The 22,500-nt window shown below is 34.3% G+C and overlaps 1 protein-coding gene across 2 annotated transcripts in view; it reads left to right on the forward strand.

The window, feature by feature from the left end:
- The window catches only part of sptbn1 (spectrin, beta, non-erythrocytic 1), a 120,817-nt gene that overhangs the window by 65,744 nt on the left and 32,573 nt on the right, over positions 1-22,500 (forward strand). For both annotated transcript variants that reach the window (XM_079857790.1, XM_079857791.1), the window contains 12 exons: positions 2,129-2,302; positions 3,266-3,357; positions 3,435-3,515; positions 5,114-5,229; positions 5,342-5,454; positions 6,663-6,850; positions 7,640-7,757; positions 9,627-9,785; positions 11,562-11,864; positions 13,663-13,816; positions 15,850-16,720; positions 19,997-20,134. In XM_079857790.1, the coding sequence (XP_079713916.1) occupies positions 2,129-2,302; positions 3,266-3,357; positions 3,435-3,515; positions 5,114-5,229; positions 5,342-5,454; positions 6,663-6,850; positions 7,640-7,757; positions 9,627-9,785; positions 11,562-11,864; positions 13,663-13,816; positions 15,850-16,720; positions 19,997-20,134 (2,507 nt within the window). The remainder of the gene's footprint in view (positions 1-2,128; positions 2,303-3,265; positions 3,358-3,434; positions 3,516-5,113; positions 5,230-5,341; positions 5,455-6,662; positions 6,851-7,639; positions 7,758-9,626; positions 9,786-11,561; positions 11,865-13,662; positions 13,817-15,849; positions 16,721-19,996; positions 20,135-22,500) is intronic.

Raw genomic sequence — 22,500 nt, forward strand, 5'->3', positions numbered from 1 at the left:
CCGGAAACTGCAGACGTCACGCATTCCCTGCAAACAACCTATTTATGAGAGTTAGGCTCACTGTGTTCTTAATGTAAAAAATATTAAAATAGTATAATTTTTATTTTTTTAAGTAAATAAATTATATAAAAAAGTGAATTCCTATTTTAAAAAAATATTTTTAAAATAGTTTTTATTTTTGAGAGTTATGAAGAGTTGTGGTCTTCTTCACTTGGCCTTAATGTAAAAATAGGACTTTCCCTCCGAAGTGTTTAATATATCATATTATTTGACAGAAGCCTTTCCTGTGAGACCTTTTCTTTTTCCTGAAAGTGTCAGAAAGAGAAATAGCCGAGGAACCTGTCTTCAGGAGCGACGGGAACAAAAGCCCTGCATGGTTAACTCACGCTGTGCCGAGTCTGACGGGTCAGGTTACTGGTTTCTGCACTGGATAAATCCCTGTTAACCCTTTATCCCTCCTGAATTATTCTCTAATTATTATTTTTTATTTCAATGAAGTTTATGTACTTCATTTTAGTTCGAAAATGTTTTTAGATAATATTTTGTATTTTTAGGGGATTGTATGGTACTAAATTATATTTACGCTGTATTTATAATCCATTTATTCACTTTTTGAGCATTTAATGTCCAGCTTAAACTGGTAAATCTTGAGTGCTTTAGAGCGACAGACTCAAGTTTAATCTCTTTTCAAAGACGACACTTGGCAGATTATTGCTGAAGTATAAAAGGTTTTAAAAATTTGAATTTTATATGGAAGCTTGTTTCCGCCACAAAATAAAACATTTTAAAAGATAATTGCGGCTTTTTATCTCACAATTGCGAGTTTACATCTCGCAATTCTGACTTTATTTATCAGAATTGCGATATATAAAGTCAGAATTGCGTGAAATAAATTTGCAATTGTGTGTTATAAAGTCAGAATTCTGATCTCGCAATTATGACATCTTTTCTCAGAATTGTGAGATATAAAGTCCAATTCTAAGGAAAAAAAAGAGACTTTTTTTTCTTTTCTTTTTTTTTTTTACCTCAGAATAGTTTATATCTCACAATTCTGACTTTATAACACGCAAATGCGACTTTATATCATGCAATTCTTACTTTATATCTCCCAATTGCGACTTTATTTCTCAGAATTGCGACTTTATATCTCGCAATTGCGACTTTATTTCTCAGTATTGCGACTTTATATCTCACAATTGCGACTTTATTTCTCAGAATTGCGACTTTATTTCTCAGAATTGCGACTTTATATCTTGCAATTGCGACTTTATTTCTCAGAATTGCGACTTTATATCTCGCAATTGCGACTTTATTTCTCAGTATTGCGACTTTATATCTCACAATTGCGACTTTATTTCTCAGAATTGCGACTTTATTTCTCAGAATTGCGACTTTATATCTTGCAATTGCGACTTTATTTCTCAGAATTGCGACTTTATATCTCGCAATTGCGACTTTATTTCTCAGAATTGCGACTTTATTTCTCACAATTCTGACTTCATATCTCGCAATTATGAGAAAAAAAGTCACAATTCTGACTTGATATATCGCAATTGTGAGAAAAAAAGTCAGAATTGTGAGATAAAAAGTCGCAATTATTATTATTTATTTGTTATACAGTGGCGGAAACAAGCATAGTATTTTTGCAAATTTTTCATAACAATAAACGTAAAATTGTGGAAATTTTACGTTTATTGTTATGAAAAATTTGCAAAAATACTATTTTCAGTTTTTTATGAAATATATATTTTTATTTTCAGTTTTAATCTAAAACTGTGAGAAAATCAAAAACATAAATCTAAACAATTTGTGTTCCAAATTTGAGCTTGATATCTCAAAAAATGATCTTTCAGTGAGAGTGTGTTCGGCCGCAGTACCAAACGCTTCCACTAGAGGAAATCCGTCTCACATTCATTTCCAATGAGAGGACCTATTTTTTTATGTCTATGATATTTTTTTTGTGTTCACATAGCAAGTGTCAAAACCTTCACCAAGTTTTGTACTATTCCGATGAAGAAAATAATTAAATAAAAAACAAATGTAAAAATATTCGGCCAAAAGTGACCGAAGAGCACCAGAGGTGTAAAAAAGCCCGATAACTCATGCACACGATCCGATTCCTCCTCAGCCCAAGCCGACGAAGGGCCGCATGCGGATCCACTGCCTGGAGAACGTGGATAAAGCCCTGCAGTTCCTCAAGGAGCAGCGCGTGCACCTGGAGAACATGGGGTCACATGACATCGTCGACGGGAACCACCGACTCACGCTCGGACTCATCTGGACCATCATCCTCCGCTTCCAGGTACACACAGTCACACCTCTATTAATACTGTCAAAGATTTATGTTATAAATGTGTAAAATATTATTTGGAGTTTCTATTACTTTGTCACACTTGCTGTAGACTCTTAGATGTATTATTTATTTATATTTATATTTACTTAAACCATTTTTTTAATTATTATTTATTGGAATTTTTGTTAACTATTTATTTATTTATGTATTTATATAGAACATATTAACATATTTATTAGGATGTTTTATTTATTTTTATTTATATATTATTTATTTAAACACATTTTTATTATATATTTAAAAAAAAAAAATTTCTTTATTTGTGTATTCATTTATATTTATATATTCTTAATTTATTAAAATATATATATTTTAATCATTTATAAAATATATTTTAGTTCATTTTTATTTTTTTATTTATTAATAAAGAAATTATTGAGTTTTTATTACTTTATAACACCTTTTTCCTACACACTATAACACTGTACTTACTCTTAGATGTATTATTTATTTATATTTATATATTTATTTATTTACTTGAACTTTTTATTTATATATTATTCATTTATTTAAACACATTTTTATTATATATTTTTAATCAAATTTTTAAATATATTTTCACAGATTTTTATTTATTTATATAGAAAATATTGAGTTTCTATTATTTTATTAAAAAGTCATACTCACTATAACACTCTTATATGTATTATTTATTTATATTGATATATTTACTTAAACCATTTATGTTGGAATCATTTATTTATTATACAGAAAGATATTTAGTTTTCTACTAATTATAGTTCTGTACTGTTAGATGTATTATTTATTTCTTTGAACACATTTTTATTTATTAATTTATTTTATTTAAACCTTTCCCCAGACCAGAGTTTTAAAACCCTTGATAGCGTTTTGATTTTCCTCACATTATGGCTAAATAAAGTTATTTCATTTGTGTTATCATTTGTGTAACAGATCCAAGACATCAGCGTGGAGACGGAAGATAATAAAGAGAAACGCTCGGCCAAGGACGCGCTGCTTCTGTGGTGTCAGATGAAGACCGCAGGGTGGGTGAATATCCAGAGCGAAGACTTAAACACACTGGCGTTCTTGATGTCTGACCGTTCTCGTTTGTGCTTCACAGATATCCCAACGTCAACATCCACAACTTCACCACCAGCTGGCGCGATGGCATGGCGTTCAATGCCCTCATTCACAAACACAGGTACCAGATTCAGCAGGTGTAGAGAGTACCTGAAAACCATCCTTGAGGAAAAGTACAGATTCCTTACAGCGAAAATCACTCCATTACAAGTTAAAAGTCACTAATTCCAAGTTAAAAGTCACCAATTTCAATACGACTTGAGTAAAAGTACAGATTCCTTACAGCGAAAATGACTCCATTACAAGTTAAAAGTCACTAATTCCAAGTTAAAAGTCACCAATTTCAATACGACTTGAGTAAAAGTACAGATTCCTTACAGCGAAAATGACTCCATTACAAGTTAAAAGTCACTAATTCCAAGTTAAAAGTCACCAATTTCAATACGACTTGAGTAAAAGTACAGATTCCTTACAGCGAAAATGACTCCATTACAAGTTAAAAGTCACTAATTCCAAGTTAAAAGTCACCAATTTCAATACGACTTGAGTAAAAGTACAGATTCCTTGTAGTGAAAATGACTCCATTACAAGTTAAAAGTCACCAATTTCAATACGACTTGAGTAAAAGTACAGATTCCTTACAGCAAAAATGACTCCATTACAAGTTAAAAGTCACCAATTTCAATACGACTTGAGTAAAAGTACAGATTCCTTACAGCGAAAATGACTTCATTACAAGTTAAAAGTCACCAATTCCAAGTTAAAAGTCACCAATTTCAATGCGACTCGAGTAAAAGTACAGATTCCTTGTAGTGAAAATGACTCCATTACAAGTTAAAAGTCACCAATTTCAATACGACTTGAGTAAAAGTACAGATTCCTTACAGCAAAAATGACTCCATTACAAGTTAAAAGTCACCAATTTCAATACGACTTGAGTAAAAGTACAGATTCCTTACAGCGAAAATGACTCCATTACAAGTTAAAAGTCACCAATTCCAAGTTAAAAGTCACCAATTTCAATGCGACTCGAGTAAAAGTACAGATTCCTTACAGCGAAAATGACTCCATTACAAGTTAAAAGTCACCAATTTCAATACGACTTGAGTAAAAGTACAGATTCCTTACAGCGAAAATGACTCCATTACAAGTTAAAAGTCACCAATTCCAAGTTAAAAGTCACCAATTTCAATACGACTCGAGTAAAAGTACAGATTCCTTATAGCGAAAATGACTCCATTACAAGTTAAAAGTCACCAATTTCAATACGACTTGAGTAAAAGTACAGATTCGTTACAGTGAAAATGACTTCATTACAAGTTAAAAGTCACCAATTTCAATACGACTTGAGTAAAAATACAGATTCCTTACAGCGAAAATGACTCCATTACAAGTTAAAAGTCACCAATTCCAAAAGTCTTAGAGTATCTGATTTTGACAGTACTTAAGTATTTAACTCGTACTGAACGTAGGGTCAAAGATGCACTAGTCCTCGACACCTAAGAGACATGAGTGAAAATACATTTACTTATTCAAAAATGTAGAGAGTAAAAGTTGTTAATATATTTGTAGTAAGTAGTCAAAAAGATGGTTAAGTACAGTAACTAATTACATTTACTCCGATACTTCACACCACTGAGAGATTAAGCTCACCTGCATCAAAAGCTCTGTTTTGCAATCGTAATATCCTTAATATCTCAATGCTTTTGATCTTTCCAGACCAGACCTGATTGATTTCGACAAACTGAAGAAGTCCAACGCTCACTACAACCTGCAGAACGCCTTCAACCTGGCCGAGCAACACCTGGGGCTCACCAAACTCCTGGACCCAGAAGGTAAAAGCCCGTCCTGGACCTCATGAGAGGCTTTCACAATTTACTAATTTACTCTTATTGTTAAAAGCGTTGTATAAATGAAGCTGACTTGACTTGACTTCTTTGTGTGCAGATATCAGCGTAGACCATCCCGATGAGAAGTCCGTCATCACTTATGTCGTCACATACTACCATTATTTCTCCAAGATGAAGGCCTTGAAGGTGGAGGGCAAACGTATCGGAAAGGTCTGAGTCTTCAAAACACGTAAACTACTTCTAGAAGGTTCTCCGTTTTCTGTGAAAGAACGTTTTAGAGGCTGACGATTTTAGTCGTATGTGTGCTATTTATTTATTTGTTGAGAAATATAAGATATTCTTATTAAAATAAAATAGTATAAATAGTATATAAGAAGTAAATAAATCCCTATTTGAAATTGAACTGTTAGTAATGGGATCATTTTAATATTTGCGTATTTAATTGCAATTAGTATTCTATCCTACCTCTGTTTATTGACTTATTGACAGTCTTAAATGTGCTATTTATTTATTTATTATTTATCTATCAGTTTTGTAAGAAATATATAACACTTTAAAGATTCCTATTAAAATACAAAGGAATAAATAATTAAATACGTTCCTTTTTGAGATGTAACAGTTAAATATGTAAATATTCCTATTAAAGAATAAATAGTTTAAATATTCCTATTAACATAAAATGTATAAATGATATAAATAAATAAATTCCTATTTAAAATGTAACTGTTAGTAATGGCATCATCTTAATATTTACATGACTTATTGACATACATGTACTATTTATTTATTTGCTTGTTTGTTTATTTATCAGTTTTGAAATAAATAATACTTTAAAGATTCCTATTAAAATTAAAATAATTAAATACATTCCTATTTGAGATGTAATGATATCATCTTAATATTTACATAATTTTTGTTGGTCTTCTTACATCTGTTTATTAACTGATTAGTTCAGTCTTGCATGTGCTATTTATTTATTTATTTATTTATTGTTTTGTAAGCAGCAGCAAAGTTGTAAGTTTAAATATTCCTATTAAAATAAAATAAATAAAAATAAATAAAGTTTTAAATAAAAAAATAAAACCAATTTAAATATAATATATAATAAGTAATAATAATTTGAAATATAATATAATATCACGTAATTTAAATGTAACCGTTAGCAATGGCATCTTTATATTTACATAATTTCAATTGGTCTGTATCTTACATCTGTTTTGCATTCTGAACTATGATAGGTTTAGTTTCAACCATTTATGTATTTTCAACCATTTATAGCCACATGAAGTGGTATTTCATGTACAGGATCGAATCTTCAACTTATCTAAAGCTGTAACTTCAACTAATGGTGCATTGCGACTTTTATTTCCTTCAGGCAATGCAAAACTACTCTATTAAAACTGGTTTGTGTTTACCAGGTGCTCGACAACGCCATCGAGACTGAGAAGATGATCGAGAAATATGAGTCTCTGGCTTCGGATCTGCTGGAGTGGATTGAACAAACCATCATCATCCTCAACAATCGAAAGTTTGCAAACTCACTGGTTGGAGTCCAGCAGCAGCTTCAGGCCTTCAACACCTACAGGACCGTGGAGAAACCACCCAAGTGAGTGTCTGAAACACACAGTAGGGGTGTAACAATATTTCGTGTCACTATATATCGCAATATAAAAATGCAACAATATGTATCATGGATAGTGACAATATGTATTGTGTATAGTTCACCCAAAATGAAAAAGTTTTCAGAGTTTTAGTGTCAGTAATAATATATAATGTTGAATATAATGTATAATAATGCAATGGGGGAATATTTATGGCTCCTGATAATGACAAATGGTAAAAACTGGCGTATACATTATTCTAAATATATTTAGTGAGTAACAGAGTTCAAGCATATTCATCTAAAATAATTCAGTTTTCAGCTTCAGAATCATGAATATTGTTATTCTGGTGTCTCTATTGTCCTGTGAAAAAACTATATTTTTACTAAAATAATAAATTGAATATATTAATATACACATAATAATAATACTAATAAATAATATTTATTTACATTACCAATTTACTAAACGTAATATTTTTTACAAAAATAATACATTAAATATAATAATATAAATATGATTTATATGAATACATTTTATTTAATGATATACACTTAACATTAGTATAAAAAAATTATACTAAAATAATACATTTAATATAATAAAACAAATATAATATTTATATTAATATATTAATATTTGGCATTTTAATCAACAGTTAATTTTTTGAGTATCGCAATAATATGGTGTCGTGAGTTCAGTATCGTGATGTGTATCGAATCGTGACACGAGGGCATCGCTACGCCGCTAGCGTACAGCAGAATATGAGCTGAATATGAACTCTCTCTCCACAGATTCACTGAGAAGGGAAACCTGGAGGTGCTTCTGTTTACTATCCAGAGCAAGATGAGGGCTAATAACCAGAAGGTGTACATGCCACGCGAGGGCAAACTCATCTCAGACATCAACAAGGTGAACATGACCTCAGATTTGACCTTAGAAGTGCTCCTCTGCTCTCTCTTGTTTTCCAGCACGAAGATCTGAACATACATTTACTTGAGATGCAAAATGACTTGTTTTCTGAGTTTATGCTTAAAACAAGGACAAATATCGGTCACACTTTATTTTAAGGTGTCATTGTTACAGTGTAATTATATATTTAAGTACTGAGTAATGTTAAGCAACTACATGTACTTACTATAGGGTTAGGGTTTGGTTGAGGGTTAGTTGCATGTAATTATGCATAATTTACTGTCATTACTATGGTAAGTACATGTAACATATGTAACAAGGACACAAAAAAAAATAAAGTGTAACCTAAATATCTGCCAGTGACATCAGAAAAATAAAATTATTCTAAAGTGAGAACAGGATTTTTTTTTTTTTCTTACACCCCATTGGCAGATATTCACAAATAGGTCGGAAAACTGCAACACCCATAATGCACCAGGCATGTTACCATCCAAGGCCACGCCCACCCGTCTGCTATAGGTCGCAACAGTCGATTCCTGAAGTTAAAAATACATTGATTTTCTCCATAGGGAAATCAATTTAGAAGCCTTAAAGCATTAAAAAATACAAATAAATCTTTAAAGACAGACCGACTGTGAGCTACGAGGATGTTAATCGATGGTATTTGTCGTTAGCCCACATTATTTCAGTATTTAACAGTGGAGTTCCTGGTGAAAAACTACATTACCCATGATGCTTTACAGAAAATTGCTTATGGGATTGTAGTTCTTTCCTTTACTAAAACCCTTTGGACCCCCTAAAACCCCCTAAAGGAAAGAACTACAATCCCATAAGCAATTTTCTGTAGAGCATCATGGGTAATGTAGTTTTTCACCAGGAACTGAAATAATGTGGGCTAACGGCTTCAACAGAAGCAAATACCATCGATTAATGTCTTTTAAGGTTTATTTTTACTTTTTAATGCTTTAAACAAAACAATTCAGACAAAAAGACAAAGGGTTTTAGTAAAGAACTACAATCCCATAAGCAATTTTCTGTACAGCATCATGGGTAATGTAGTTTTTCACCAGGAACTCCACTGTTAAATACTGAAATAATGTGGGCTAACGACAAATACCATCGATTAACATCCTCATAGCTCACAGTTGGTCTGTCTTTTAATGTTTATTTTTATTTTTTAATGCTTTAAACAAAACAATTCAGACAAAAAGACAAAGGGTTTTAGTAAAGGAAAGAACTACAATCCCATAAGCAATTTTCTGTACAGCATCATGGGTAATGTAGTTTTTTTGTCTGGATTGTTTTGCCTCAAATCAAAGTTTGTAGTGTTGTAGTGATTCTCTTCGTAGCCGATCGGCTTTGGTTCATGGCTTATACACTTTTAACAAAAGCTATTTTAAAGTCCCTATGGGAAAAACGAATGTAAAAAATACTTTCAGAACCAGCGCCACTGAAAAAGGCAAGGCAAGATTATTTATACAGCACATTTCATACTATGGTAATTCAAAGTGCTTTACACAGAAAGGAATTAAAATAATCACACAAAAAAAAGCAAGTTATAAAAGGAAAAAGGAATCAAACACCGGCTTGCTTTAGAAGGAAATACTTCTTAGCAAACTTTAATGTCGACAGTATTGTTCCCGAGTGAAAGAATTCAAAAACGTTTAGCAGGAGTGAGTTACTTTCGGTACATCCGGCGAACTTTTGCTGACCAATACATTTTGCTGGTGTTATTGTTACTGTAGTGCGCTTTGCATAACTGTGGTTCAACCGTAGTATTTTTGTGATGTAAGCATGTTAAAAGCATCAGATTTAACCTCACTAGAACCTGTTTATATCTGAATGCTGACTGTGTTGATGTTGTGGCAGGCGTGGGAGCGTCTGGAAAAGGCCGAGCACGAGCGGGAGTTAGCGTTGAGGACCGAACTGATCCGACAGGAGAAGCTGGAGCAACTCGCCAGACGCTTCGACCGCAAGGCCGCCATGAGGGAGACCTGGCTGAGCGAGAACCAGCGCCTCGTTTCACAGGTTCAGTCCTTCAGCTTTACTGTAGACACACACACACACACACACACACACACACACACACACACACACACACACACACACACACACACACACACGTGCTGCTCCTTCATGGCGCTGTGCAATGTTATTCCAGCACTGATTTTAAACGATTTTGTGCCCCCTGGTGGTGAAAGATTTTATTTTATATTTATACCTATTTTTTTAGTCTATGATTTATACATTGACATTTTATTTATATATTTCTGAACTGTGCTATGATATTATAATATATTTAAAAATATAATTATTTATATTATTATGAATTATTCTGTTATTACTTATTGTACTTTTATATTATTTATATTTTTGTAATGAAAATAAAGACTTTAAATGAGCTAATTTTTATAATGTACATTTATATATATATATTTGAAAAACATTGTTTACTTATATTTTAGTATTTTTTGTGAATTGTGTTCTTATTATACATTTATATTGTTTATATCATTTTTATGACAACAAATATATAAATATAAAATTGTACTATATTTTTGAACTATGTTATGATATTAAGATATTTAATTATAATGTATTTAATAAACAATGTTTATTTATATTTTAATATTTATTATGAATTATTATATTTTATTACTTATTGTACATTTATATTATTATTTATATATTTTTTACGAAAATAAAGGCTTTAAATGAGCATATGATAAAAATGTGATGCTAATTTTCATAATGTTGTATAAATACATTATGTATATATATATATTTATAATAGTTTATTTATATTTTAATATTATTATGAATTATTATGTTCTTATTATAAATTTACATTATTATTTATATTATTTTTATGAAAGCATAAGCTCTAAATGAACGATCTCTGCTTCCTCTAAACATACATGAACCAAACAATAATTTTACTACATTTCTGAACAATGTTATGAAAGATATTTAATTATAATATATATACTTAATAATAATAATAATAATAATAATATAAAAACAACGTTTATTTTTATTTGAATATTTATTATAAATGATTATGTTATTACTTATTATACATTTATATTATTATTTATATTATGTTTTATGCAAATAAAAATAAATTCGCATTTTTCATAATTTTGCCACAAAAAATCTCTGCTTCCTCTAAACACACATGAGCCAAATAATAATCATACTTCTGAACTGTTATGAAAGATAGTTTGTAGAAATTTGTCTATTTCTTGATTTAATATACAGTTTGTGTAAATACAATATATATATATATATGAAAGAAAAATATTTTTTTTTTTTTCTTTTCTTTTTCTCATACATACAAATACAGAACAAAAAAATAAAACTAACCCAAAACAGTCTTATAAGATAAAGAGAAATAATTTTTTTAACATATTAACATGTTTTTGTACATTTGGCTTCTCTGAAATTTCCAGATGTATAATCTTAGATTAATAATTTATAAAACCAGATCAGACAAACATGAATTGCAGGTCCTAGGAGGTTATTGTTTATGGGACTGTACAATACATCGACTGTTTATACACAAAGTATATTGTGCAATATACTTTCTACAGCTTATTTTCGATGTCTTCCCGCTATGTTGAGTTGCATGTTGTACATTACCTTTACTTAGTGTTTTATATTGTGCTTGTGTGTTAATTTAACCACAAAGAGTTGCACTTAAGAATTTCGTTGTACAGCGAAGTGCAATGACAATAAATGCATTCAATTCAATTCAATTAAAACTAGTGTTTTTTTCCTAACATTCCTGTTTCTTTTCTGCAGGACAATTTCGGATTCGACCTCCAGGCGGTCGAGGCAGCGACTAAAAAGCACGAAGCGATCGAGACTGACATCGCGGCGTACGAGGAGCGCGTTCAGGCGGTGGTGTCCGTGGCCAGAGAGCTGGAGGCCGAGAACTACCACGACATCAAGCGCATCGCGGCGCGCAAAGATAACGTCCTGCGACTGTGGGAGTATCTCCTGGAGCTGCTCAAAGCTCGCAGACAGAGGCTGGAGATGAACCTCGGCCTGCAGCGCGTCTTCCAGGAGATGCTCTACATCATGGACTGGATGGATGAAATGAAGGTGAGAGAAAAATCTACAAACAACAAGGAACTCCCGCACACTACCAGTACTTGCAAATTTCGGTTCAGCGAACAGAGGAGGCGTGCTCCGGGTCAAGCGTTCCCTGGTGCTATTTTGCAGTTTCAGAAAACAATCCCGCCACTGACCAGGAGAAACCTCGTCTAAAGTCAGTGGCGCGTTATTCAGAGGCTATTTTAAGGGCGCATGCTTGGCCATAATGTAGCGTGTGCACAACACACACACACTTTGCTTCTCTCATCTACACACAGACGCAGCAGTTCTCATTTTTAGAAAACCATACATTATTACAAGGAACAATATTACCACACGAGGGAAATCATTGTGGTGTCCATGAAGATGTGAAAAAATAGGCATAAATCTAGCTTACACATTTACCCAAATTATCATACGCCTGTTTAACTGAAGCTAATCTGGGTGTGTTTCTCCATCCCCAATGTCACTTCTCTGTGTTTTACGGCCCTGACGAGAACGTCGGTTTCCTCGGCTGTGAACCGCTCCTGCAAATCCGCCGTTATAATAGCAATCCGCCATGGAACAAGCGCGTCTGCTCTTAAAGGGAATGTGAGATGTCGCTCTGATTGGTTTATTTCACGTTACGCCCAAACCACACCTATGAGTAATGAAGTGACTTCAGACCAACACATTTTAGATTTGCGTCGGGCGCAAGAGTCATTTATCCCGCCGGTATAATAGCAACAGCGCCGAGATCCGCCCACAAAGTTACTTGAGTTTCGCGCTTGATACTCGCGTTTCAGATTGTATAGGGCCCCTAATACATTTCGGTCTCTTGACCTAACTAAGGCATGGACATTTCTGGCAATCGAAGTTTTACACTGTTTTACGGTAGGGGGCGCTATTGCACATCTTCTGAAAGAGTGCATAATCTCTGGATCAAAACACAGGCGAAAAAGAAGCAGAAACAAGCGATGGAAGCATTGCATACGCACATGTTAAATTAATGTGATCATTAAACATTCAACATCATACAAATCAAAACTGCCGAAAGTTACCGAATGAAATGTCGACCCCAATATTGCATGTTCAGATATTGCATTTTTGATATATTGTATTGCAGATATCATTAATGTCAATATTTTAATGTACAATAATTCGAGAATTTAGTTTGATTCAAAGGGGAATCAGAATGCCAAATCCTGACTGAGACAGGCGGAGCTGGGGATGGAGGAGGGTAATTCACTCCTGAGAAACGTGAGAGCTGTTGATTACACTGAAGGAGCTTATATGTGACCAATTTTTTTAAATTGAGATGTATGCACCATCTGAAAGCTGAATAAATAAGCTTTCCATTGATGTGTGGTTTGTTAGGATTGGACAATATTTGGTCGAGATACAACTATTGAACATCTGGAATCTGAAGATGCAAAAAAATCAAAACATTGAGAAAATCTCCTTTAAAGTTGTTCATTTATGTTCACGATTGTGCTGCATTCACTCACAGAAATACATGTTTTATATATTTACGGTAGGAAATTTACTAAATATCTTCATGGAACATGATCTTTACTTAATATCCTCATGATTTTTTGGCATAAAAGAAAAATCTATAATTTTGACCCATACAATGTATTGTTGGCTATTGCCACAGATATACCCGTGCGACTCGAGACTGGTGACGTGATCCAGGGTCACATATATGAATACAGGCGTCTACTATAGGTAGATGTGGATCAGCTGAGAGTCACTGATGAGAGCTTGACTAACGTGACCTGCCAGAACTGACTTTCATATCCTGATGACGGTCCGCTGTTCTCCGCAGATGCTGCTGCTTTCTCAGGATTATGGGAAGCACTTGCTGGGGGTGGAAGATCTTCTCCAGAAACACGCGCTGGTGGAGGCCGACATCAGCATTCAGGCCGACCGCGTCAAAGCCGTCAACGCCAACGCTCAGAGGTTCGCCGTGGATGAGGAGGGTAAGAACGGCTCTCTCGTTTTGAGAACATGTAACATTTGGTTTAGTGTCTTTATGCCATCAGGAACTGACTTTAGTGTGACGGATGCATAATATTCATACGTAGAAATCAATTTATACATATTCTATTGACATTTACAGTCACATTTATGCTTTTAGCAGACGCTTTTAATTTAAAGGGATTTACAAAAGACGAGACAAAAGCAGTTTGTGAAATATAATGTGTTTTTTTATTTCAGAATAAAATAAAAATAGGGAGTCCAGGTCGAGTCCAGACGGCTCATTTATTATAGTGGGAGAAAAATATTTTTGTGAGTTTATGATATTTTATGATTCATTAGTGATTCCTGGTGAAAGACCAGCAGGTTCAGATTCAGATTGCTGGAGCGGTTTTGCCAGGTTCCCACGGTCATTGAAAACCTGGAAATAAAAGGGAATTTAAGAACTGATTTCTAGGCCAGGAAAAAATCAGGGAAATGTAATAAATTTTAGAAGTCTGGATATGCTCTAAATGGAGTTAAATCCTCGTTTGAGCCAGAATCAAATCTCAGCACATTTTATTTCCATGATCCACTTTAGACATTCTACTAACTAGAGTAACTCTGCAACTACATGTCAACAAACTCTCATTATAGTATTAGTAGTTTGTTAGGTTTAAAGTGTTGCCCTTGTTTTGTATGCACACATGTATATCAAATATAATTGATTAAATCTCTTAATTCCAAGATTTGTAACTGACATCAGTATTCTGCCTTAGCTTTTATTATATATATTTCAGATTATTTTTATGTGCATTAGTCAGTTTTTATGTCTATTTAGTTTTATTATTTTTTTTCTTTATAATACTTCAACTTACACTTCAGTTAGTTGCCAAAGCAACATTTCTTTTTTAATGTTAAGTTTTTAATCTAATATTTACATTTTATTTTATTTCAGCTTTATTTTAATTAATGAAAGTCCCCCTGTAGTCAATAATTTTATCCCTTAAAACTTTAATCACCGAAATTACATATTTAAATGTTTTTTCCTTGGAAAAATAATTATTCATGCCTTAAAATAGCTTGAACTGCAGTTTTAAGGAGAAAATACTCAGCAATGCTGTCGACTTATGAATTTACACGTTTTTTCTTAAAGCGTATTAAAAACACCACATAGACATATAAACAACATTAAAAGCTGGATTTTCACCACACAACATGCAACTTTAATAGTTTTAGTTTCAGCTTTAGTTTTAGCTAACAATAAAAACTTACACATGGAATAATCTACAAAAATAATATCTTTTTAAATATTAGAAATACATTGGTCTAAAAGGGCGGGAAATCCTTTTTCTAGAAGCATATAGAATCCATATGCTTCTGGAAAAAGGATTTCCCGCCCTTTTTTACCAAAGTAACTGTACATAATAATAGTGAAGCAGCTTGTGAAGAAAAACTTAAAAGTGTCCTGTCCATCTTTGTCCCTCTTTCTCTCTCTCTCTCTCTCTTCTATCTTCTGAATGTTCCAATCCAATCTGACTTCTGACCTGTAAAGCTGCCTGAATCATAATCATAATCATACACTGCTTGTTCGTTGGCCAGAGGAGAACTGAGCGACTGAGTCTGGTTTCTCCCAAAAAAAATTTCTCCATTCTGTCACTGATGGAGTTTCGGTTTCTTGACACTTTCGCCTTTGTCACCATTGGCTTTTGGCTTGCTTAGTTGGGGATATTTAATTTAATATTCAACAATATTATTGATCTGCCTCCATTGACACCATTATATGAGAACTGAACTGAGCTGGACGATGACATCTTGGTTTTCTCCAGAGCGGCTATATATATAAATGAACTAAATGAATAACTTTTTTACAACAAAAATGAAACATCACTAAGCTTTTTTAAGCTGCACTGTGATGCTATTTTCTTCTGGAAACAAATTCTGTTGCATTATTTTCCTGTTATCTCTGTAAAGCTGCTTTGAAACACTCTGTATTGTAAAAAGCGCTATATTAATAAAGCTGACTTGACTTGACCTTCTCTCCATCTCTCTTCAGGCTACAAACCCTGTGACCCTCAGGTCATCCGAGACCGCGTGTCCCACATGGAGTTCTGCTACCAGGAGCTGACCCAGTTAGCATCCGAGCGTCGCGCACGCCTTGAAGAATCCCGGCGTTTGTGGAAGTTCTTCTGGGAAATGGCCGAAGAAGAGGGTTGGATTCGGGAGAAAGAGCAGATCCTTTCCTCAGACGACTGCGGGAAGGATTTAACCGGCGCCGTCCGCCTATTGAGTCAACACCGTGCTCTCGAAGACGAGATGAGCGGGCGCTCGGGACACCTCCAGAACACGGTCCGCGAGGGTCAAACGATGGCCGACGCCGGGCACTTCGGCGAAGCTAAGATCCGTGAGCGTATCGCGGATGTTCAGGCGCAATGGGCCGCTCTGGAACAGCTAGCGTCGGTGAGGAAAACCCGTTTGGAAGAAGCTTGTAGCCTTCATCAGTTCCAGGTCGACGCTGACGACGTGGACGCCTGGACTTTAGACGCGCTTCGGATTGTCTCCACCTCAGATGTCGGCCATGATGAGTTTTCAACTCAAGCTTTGGTTAGGAAACACAAAGACGCGTCGACCGAGGTTGCTAGTTATCGTCCGGTGATCGACGCTCTCCACGAACAGGCTCAGTCTCTTCCCCCCGAGCAGGCGAAGGCGGAGAACGTTAGCGAGAGGCTAGCGGGCATCGAGGAACGCTATAAAGAGGTTTCGGAGTTGACCCGGCTGAGGAAACAGGCCTTGCAAGACGCCCTGGCGCTCTATAAGATGTTTAGCGAGGCGGATGCGTGTGAACTCTGGATCGATGAGAAGGAGCAGTGGCTCAACAGCATGGAGATCCCAGAGAAACTGGAGGACCTTGAGGTCATTCAGCACAGGTGAGAGGTCAAGTCTGTCAAGTCAAAACGAGGTGTGTGTTCAGGCGCATTGTTGGACCGTTGCTATTTTGAGGAACTGAAATAGACTGAGCCATTGACCGACTGAAGCCTGGTCTAAAGTCAATGGCGCAATATTTATTTTTTTGTTATTTAAAGGGTGCATTAGTAATATACGCCTATAGGCGGGCCCACAACGCACGTACACTCTGATTATTACACACACACTGCTTATTATGCACACACACACACACACACACACACACACACACACACACACACACACACACACACACACACACACACACACACACACTCTGCTTATTACACACACACTGCTTATTACACACACACACACACACACACTCTGCTTTTTACACACACTCTGCTTATTACACACACACTGCTTATTACACACACACACACACACACACACTCTGATTATTACACACACACTGCTTATTACACACACACACACACACACACTCTGCTTATTACACACACTCTGATTATTACACACACACTGCTTATTACACACACACACACACACACACTCTGCTTATTACACACACTCTGCTTATTACACACACACTGCTTATTACACACACACACACACACACACACACACACACACTCTGCTTATTACACACACACTGCTTATTACACACACACTGCTTATTACACACACACACACACACACACACACACACACACTCTGCTTATTACACACACACACACACACACTCTGCTTATTACACACACTCTGCTTATTACACACACACTGCTTATTACACACACACACACACACACACACACTCTCTGATTATTACACACACACTGCTTATTACACACACACACACACACACACTCTGCTTATTACACACACAAGGATGAGCATCAGCACACAAACATGCCAAATATTAAAAATATAATGATTACAATGTAAAAGATTGATATTGTGTTCATAAAGAAATGGTGAATCCGGCTTGTCCTGTAGATGTTCTCGCTTTAACCTCTCATACACACACACACACACACACACACACACGCACAGCTTTAACCTTGCACACGAGCAGATCCGTTTGCGCTCTGGAGAAGCGTTCAGTTTTGCCGCTCGCAAATTCCTCCATGTAAATAGTGAATCCGCCATGGTGCGAGCACAACTGGCTTTTAAAGGTGATTGGGAGATGAGACTCTGATTGGTTTATTGCACGTTATGCCCAAAACACACTCATTACTCATTAAGAGAATAGGGACAACCCTTTTAGACCATGCGCCGGGAGCGCCGACCATTTGTCCCGTCATTAAACTAGCAAAAGAGGATTCAGGCACGCACTAAGTGGACTTGCGCCGAGCGCTTTAGACCATACGCTTAGATCGTTAAAATAGGGGCCCTGTATCTTTGTGGCCATGTTCATCACACCAGTTGGGGTTTGCAGCATGTTTTGCGCCATCACTTTGAATAATGTGCTGAACAATGCGGCGTTTGCATATACAGTTAATGATTCTTAGTGAATTCCACCAGAATGTTTGAAACTTTCAAGTTAATAGAATGAATCAGGAGTTTGTTTTGCACTCACAAAACCGGTAACCGTAGTTAACCGGATAACGGTTAGCCAGCCGTCTGCCAAAAGTTGTTGAGCTTCATGAGTAAAGTTTGTCATGACAAACAATGATGTTGGCTTGAGAAAGCCTAAAGTTTGAAGTAGTTTTTAAGCAGTTTTATGTTTAAATTAGTTTTAAAAGCTTAAAACCAAATTTAAAAGCTTAATTTTTGAAGCAGTTTTATGTTTAAATTAGTTTTAAAAGCTTAAAGGGGACATATCATGCTAAATGCACTTTTTTAGCCCTTAAATGCATTTTGTTGTATATTTGGAATGTTTAGAAGTACAGAAAAGATGAAATTATTCTCTTCAGGTGCTTCGTTGATATCTTTATATTCTGTTTTGGTCATATTTTTCAACCTGTTCCGATTTTTCTGTTATCTATGACGTTTTTTGAACTATAACGTCACAGTATTTGCAGCGGAACTGCCAAATAAGGACATTGACTTCCGGCCCAACACTTCAGCCCAACACTTCAGCCCAACACTTCGAGCAATCCGCCATTATTATTTCTCGCTGCAATTTTGTAGTCCAAGCTAAAGGATGCAGAAGTTATGAGAGGGTAAGTTAAAATGTTGGGTTGTTGGATGTAGTAACCCACACGCTTCATTACACCGTCTAATGTAGATGAACTGCCGCGCTTGTGGCGCATGTTTGACTGAAAGAACGAGCAGAGAGAGAGAGACCCGGTCGCGCGCGCGCGCTCACTCTCTCTCTTCAGAGAGGCGAAAGTGTAAACAAGACATCACCGTCTCCAAACTAGACGCTGTCTTGCTCTCTCTCCCTCGCACATATTAATCAAAATAAATCGACACGGTGGTAAAAGGTCGGAAGACCAAAGTTTCATGTGTAACAGTTAAATACAGTAACACACCATTGCGATACATCCATATGAAGACGTTGTTCTGCAGGTTCGTCGTCTTCATTTTCATCTCGCTCCGGCTCCGACTCTGGCTCGAACATGTAAGGCTGGCTGGACAAGTCTTCCGTTGTTGACATTTTGTTAATAACGTGTGAATAAAAAGTTTATGTGCCGCTAGATAATCGTATCTCTGCTATCAAACTACAAAAATGGCCGAACGGGGTGGAGTTGAACCTCTGCAAACTGGAGAGGGGGCGGGGTATGAAGTGTCTCAATTGTATTTAAAGAGACCGCACCAAAACGAGTTGCTCTCAGACGCACATCAGAAAAGGGGTAGAAAAGGGGCTTGTGGAGCTATAATAATGAGGAATTCAGACCCAAGCATTGCAGTTCTGCTTTATATAGACTACAAATGTATGATTTATATGTAAAAAGGAACAATTTAAAAGCATGATATGTCTCCTTTAAAACGAATTTTAAAAGCTTAATTTTTGAAGCAGTTTTATGTTTAAATTAGTTTTAAAAGCTTGATTTTTTAAGCAGTTTTATGTTAAATTAGTTTTAAAAGCTTAAAACTGTTTTAAGTTTAAAGTAGTTTAAAAATCTAATCTGAAGAGGTTTTAAAAGTTTGAAGCTGTTTTAAGTTCGAGTTGGTTTGAAAAGCTTGAAGTCGTTATGAAAGCGCAAAGGTTTAAAGGTTTTAAGACCATTCAGTCTCTCAGACAAGACAGTTCATTCAAATGCTATTCAGTTGCTAGGATGATGATACGCTGATGATTGTGTGATGATGAAAATGATTTCTTGGCGTTCCAGGTTTGAGAGTCTGGAGCCTGAAATGAATAACCAGGCCTCACGTGTGGCGGTGGTCAATCAGATCGCCAGGCAGCTGATACACAACGGACACCCGAGCGAGAAAGACATCAAAGCCCAACAAGACAAACTCAACACCAGGCAAGTCACAGCACTTTATGTGTCTGCCAAATATAGTCTGCCTAGTATAGCCGGTCACCAGAACATGTCACTGGATGCTGTTAAAAACTAACTGCGATTTGTCTGATAAAAATGCTATTTATATATAGATATATATATAAATGCTAAGGGCTTTATATATGCATTCTGCCTCTGTTTGGATGTACAGATGTAGCAGAAAACATCTGGGTCATGTTTGCATTTTATTTTCTGTCACCGGTCATAATTGAAATTATTAATAATCAACATTAGGCATAAAATAATGTCATACATGTGAATATCAGCTGAGAATTGAACAGATAGTTGTAACCTGGCTCAGAGGAAGATATGTCTTTGTTGCAGCTTATATAGTGATAATGCAAGACTTCTTCAAAAGTAAAAATGCAATGAAATGCACTATTTTTGGAATCAGCACTCTAAAATTAGTTAGAATCAAGTATTGAATTTAATACAGCAAATATGATGCAGGGCGGTGTAGAAAACGTTTTTTTTTTGTCTTGTTTTCTATAAAAAATATATATAAATATCTTAAATCAGTATAGATATACTTGACAAGAAAAATAAACGTAATTCAAAGGGAAAATAAGATTATTTTTCTCCGCCTACTGACAGATCTCTCTTGTTTTTCAGTAAACAAAACTTACTTGCTTCTCAAGTAAATGTATCTTGATTTAAGAATTGTATTGGAAAACAAGACATTTAATGCCCTATGATGTGGAATCCACGGGTGTAATTGCGAATCAAAGGTCAAAGGTCTTCATGACAACCCGTCAAAATAAAAGTTCGGTTTAACTTCAAGAAATTGTGACAGAAATACATTTAATAATATATATATATATATATATATATATATATATATATATATATACAGTACAGGCCAAAAGTTTGGACACATTACTATTTTTAATGTTTTTGAAAGAAGTTTCTTCTGCTCATCAAGCCTGCATTTATTTGATCAAAAATACAGAAAAAAATGTAATATTGTGATATATTATTACAATTTAAAATAATTGGTTTTCAATTTATTATACTTTAAATTATCATTTATTTCGGTGATGCAAAGCTGAATTTTCAGGATCATTACTCCAGTCTATCAAATGATCCTTTAGAAATCATTCTAATATGATGATTCATTATCAAAGTTGGAAACAGTTCTGCTGCTTAATATTTTTTCATAACCTGTGATACTTTTTTAGGATACTTTGATGAATAAAAAAAAGAAAAAGAAAAAAGAAAAGAAAAAAAAAAGAAGCAAATGTTTTCAAGATAGAAATCTTTTATAACAACAATATACACTACTGGTCAGTAATTTGGGGTCAGTAATTTTTTTTCTTTATTTTTTTTTAAATAAATCAATAATTTTATTCAGCAAGGATGTGTTAAATTGATAAAAAGTGATAATAAAGAAGATTTATATTTAAAAAAAAAAAAAAAATTATTTTGAATAAATGCAGTTCTTTTTAACCTTTTATTCATCAAATATATGAGGCAGCAGAACTGTTTCCAACACTCATAATAAATCAGAACATTAGAATGATTTCTAAAGGATCATGTGATTGACTGGAGTAATGATCCTGAAAATTCAGCTTTGCATCACCGAAATAAATGATAATTTAAAGTATAATAAATTGAAAACCAATTATTTTAAATTGTAATAATATATCACAATATTACATTTTTTTTCTGTATTTTTGATCAAATAAATGCAGGCTTGATGAGCAGAAGAAACTTCTTTCAAAAACATTAAAAATAGTAATGTGTCCAAACTTTTGGCCTGTACTATATATATATATATATATATATATATATATATATATATATATATATATATATATATATATATATATACAATTAAAATGGAATCCAGAAAACTTAAAACAGAAAACACAGAATTTGGTAAAATAAATAAAAAACGTATTTCATAGGGCCTAAACATGTAATTTTTGTTAAACTTTTAATAAATTATTGTTAAATTGTATAAGTTACAAAAATTATTTTTCTCAGCCTACTGACAGATCTTTCTTGTTTTTCAGTAAACAAAACTTGCTTCTCAAGTAAATGTATCTTGATTTAAGAATGTTCAGATATCTGTATTGGAAAACAAGACATTTAGTGCCCTATGATGTGGAATTCGCGGGTGTAATTGCGAAATTCAGTCATAAAAATCAAAGGTCTTCACAGCAACCCGTCAAAATAAAAGTTTGGTTTAACTTCAAGAAATTGTGACAGAAATACATTTAATAATAATAATAATAATATATATATAATTCAAATGGAATCCAGAAAACTTAAAACAGAAAACACAGAATTTGGTCAAATAAATCAAGAAAATACAATAAAAAATAAAA

This window comes from Squalius cephalus (genome assembly GCF_949319135.1).
Source record: "Squalius cephalus genome assembly, chromosome: 22".
Taxonomy (NCBI): Eukaryota; Metazoa; Chordata; class Actinopteri; order Cypriniformes; family Leuciscidae; genus Squalius; species Squalius cephalus.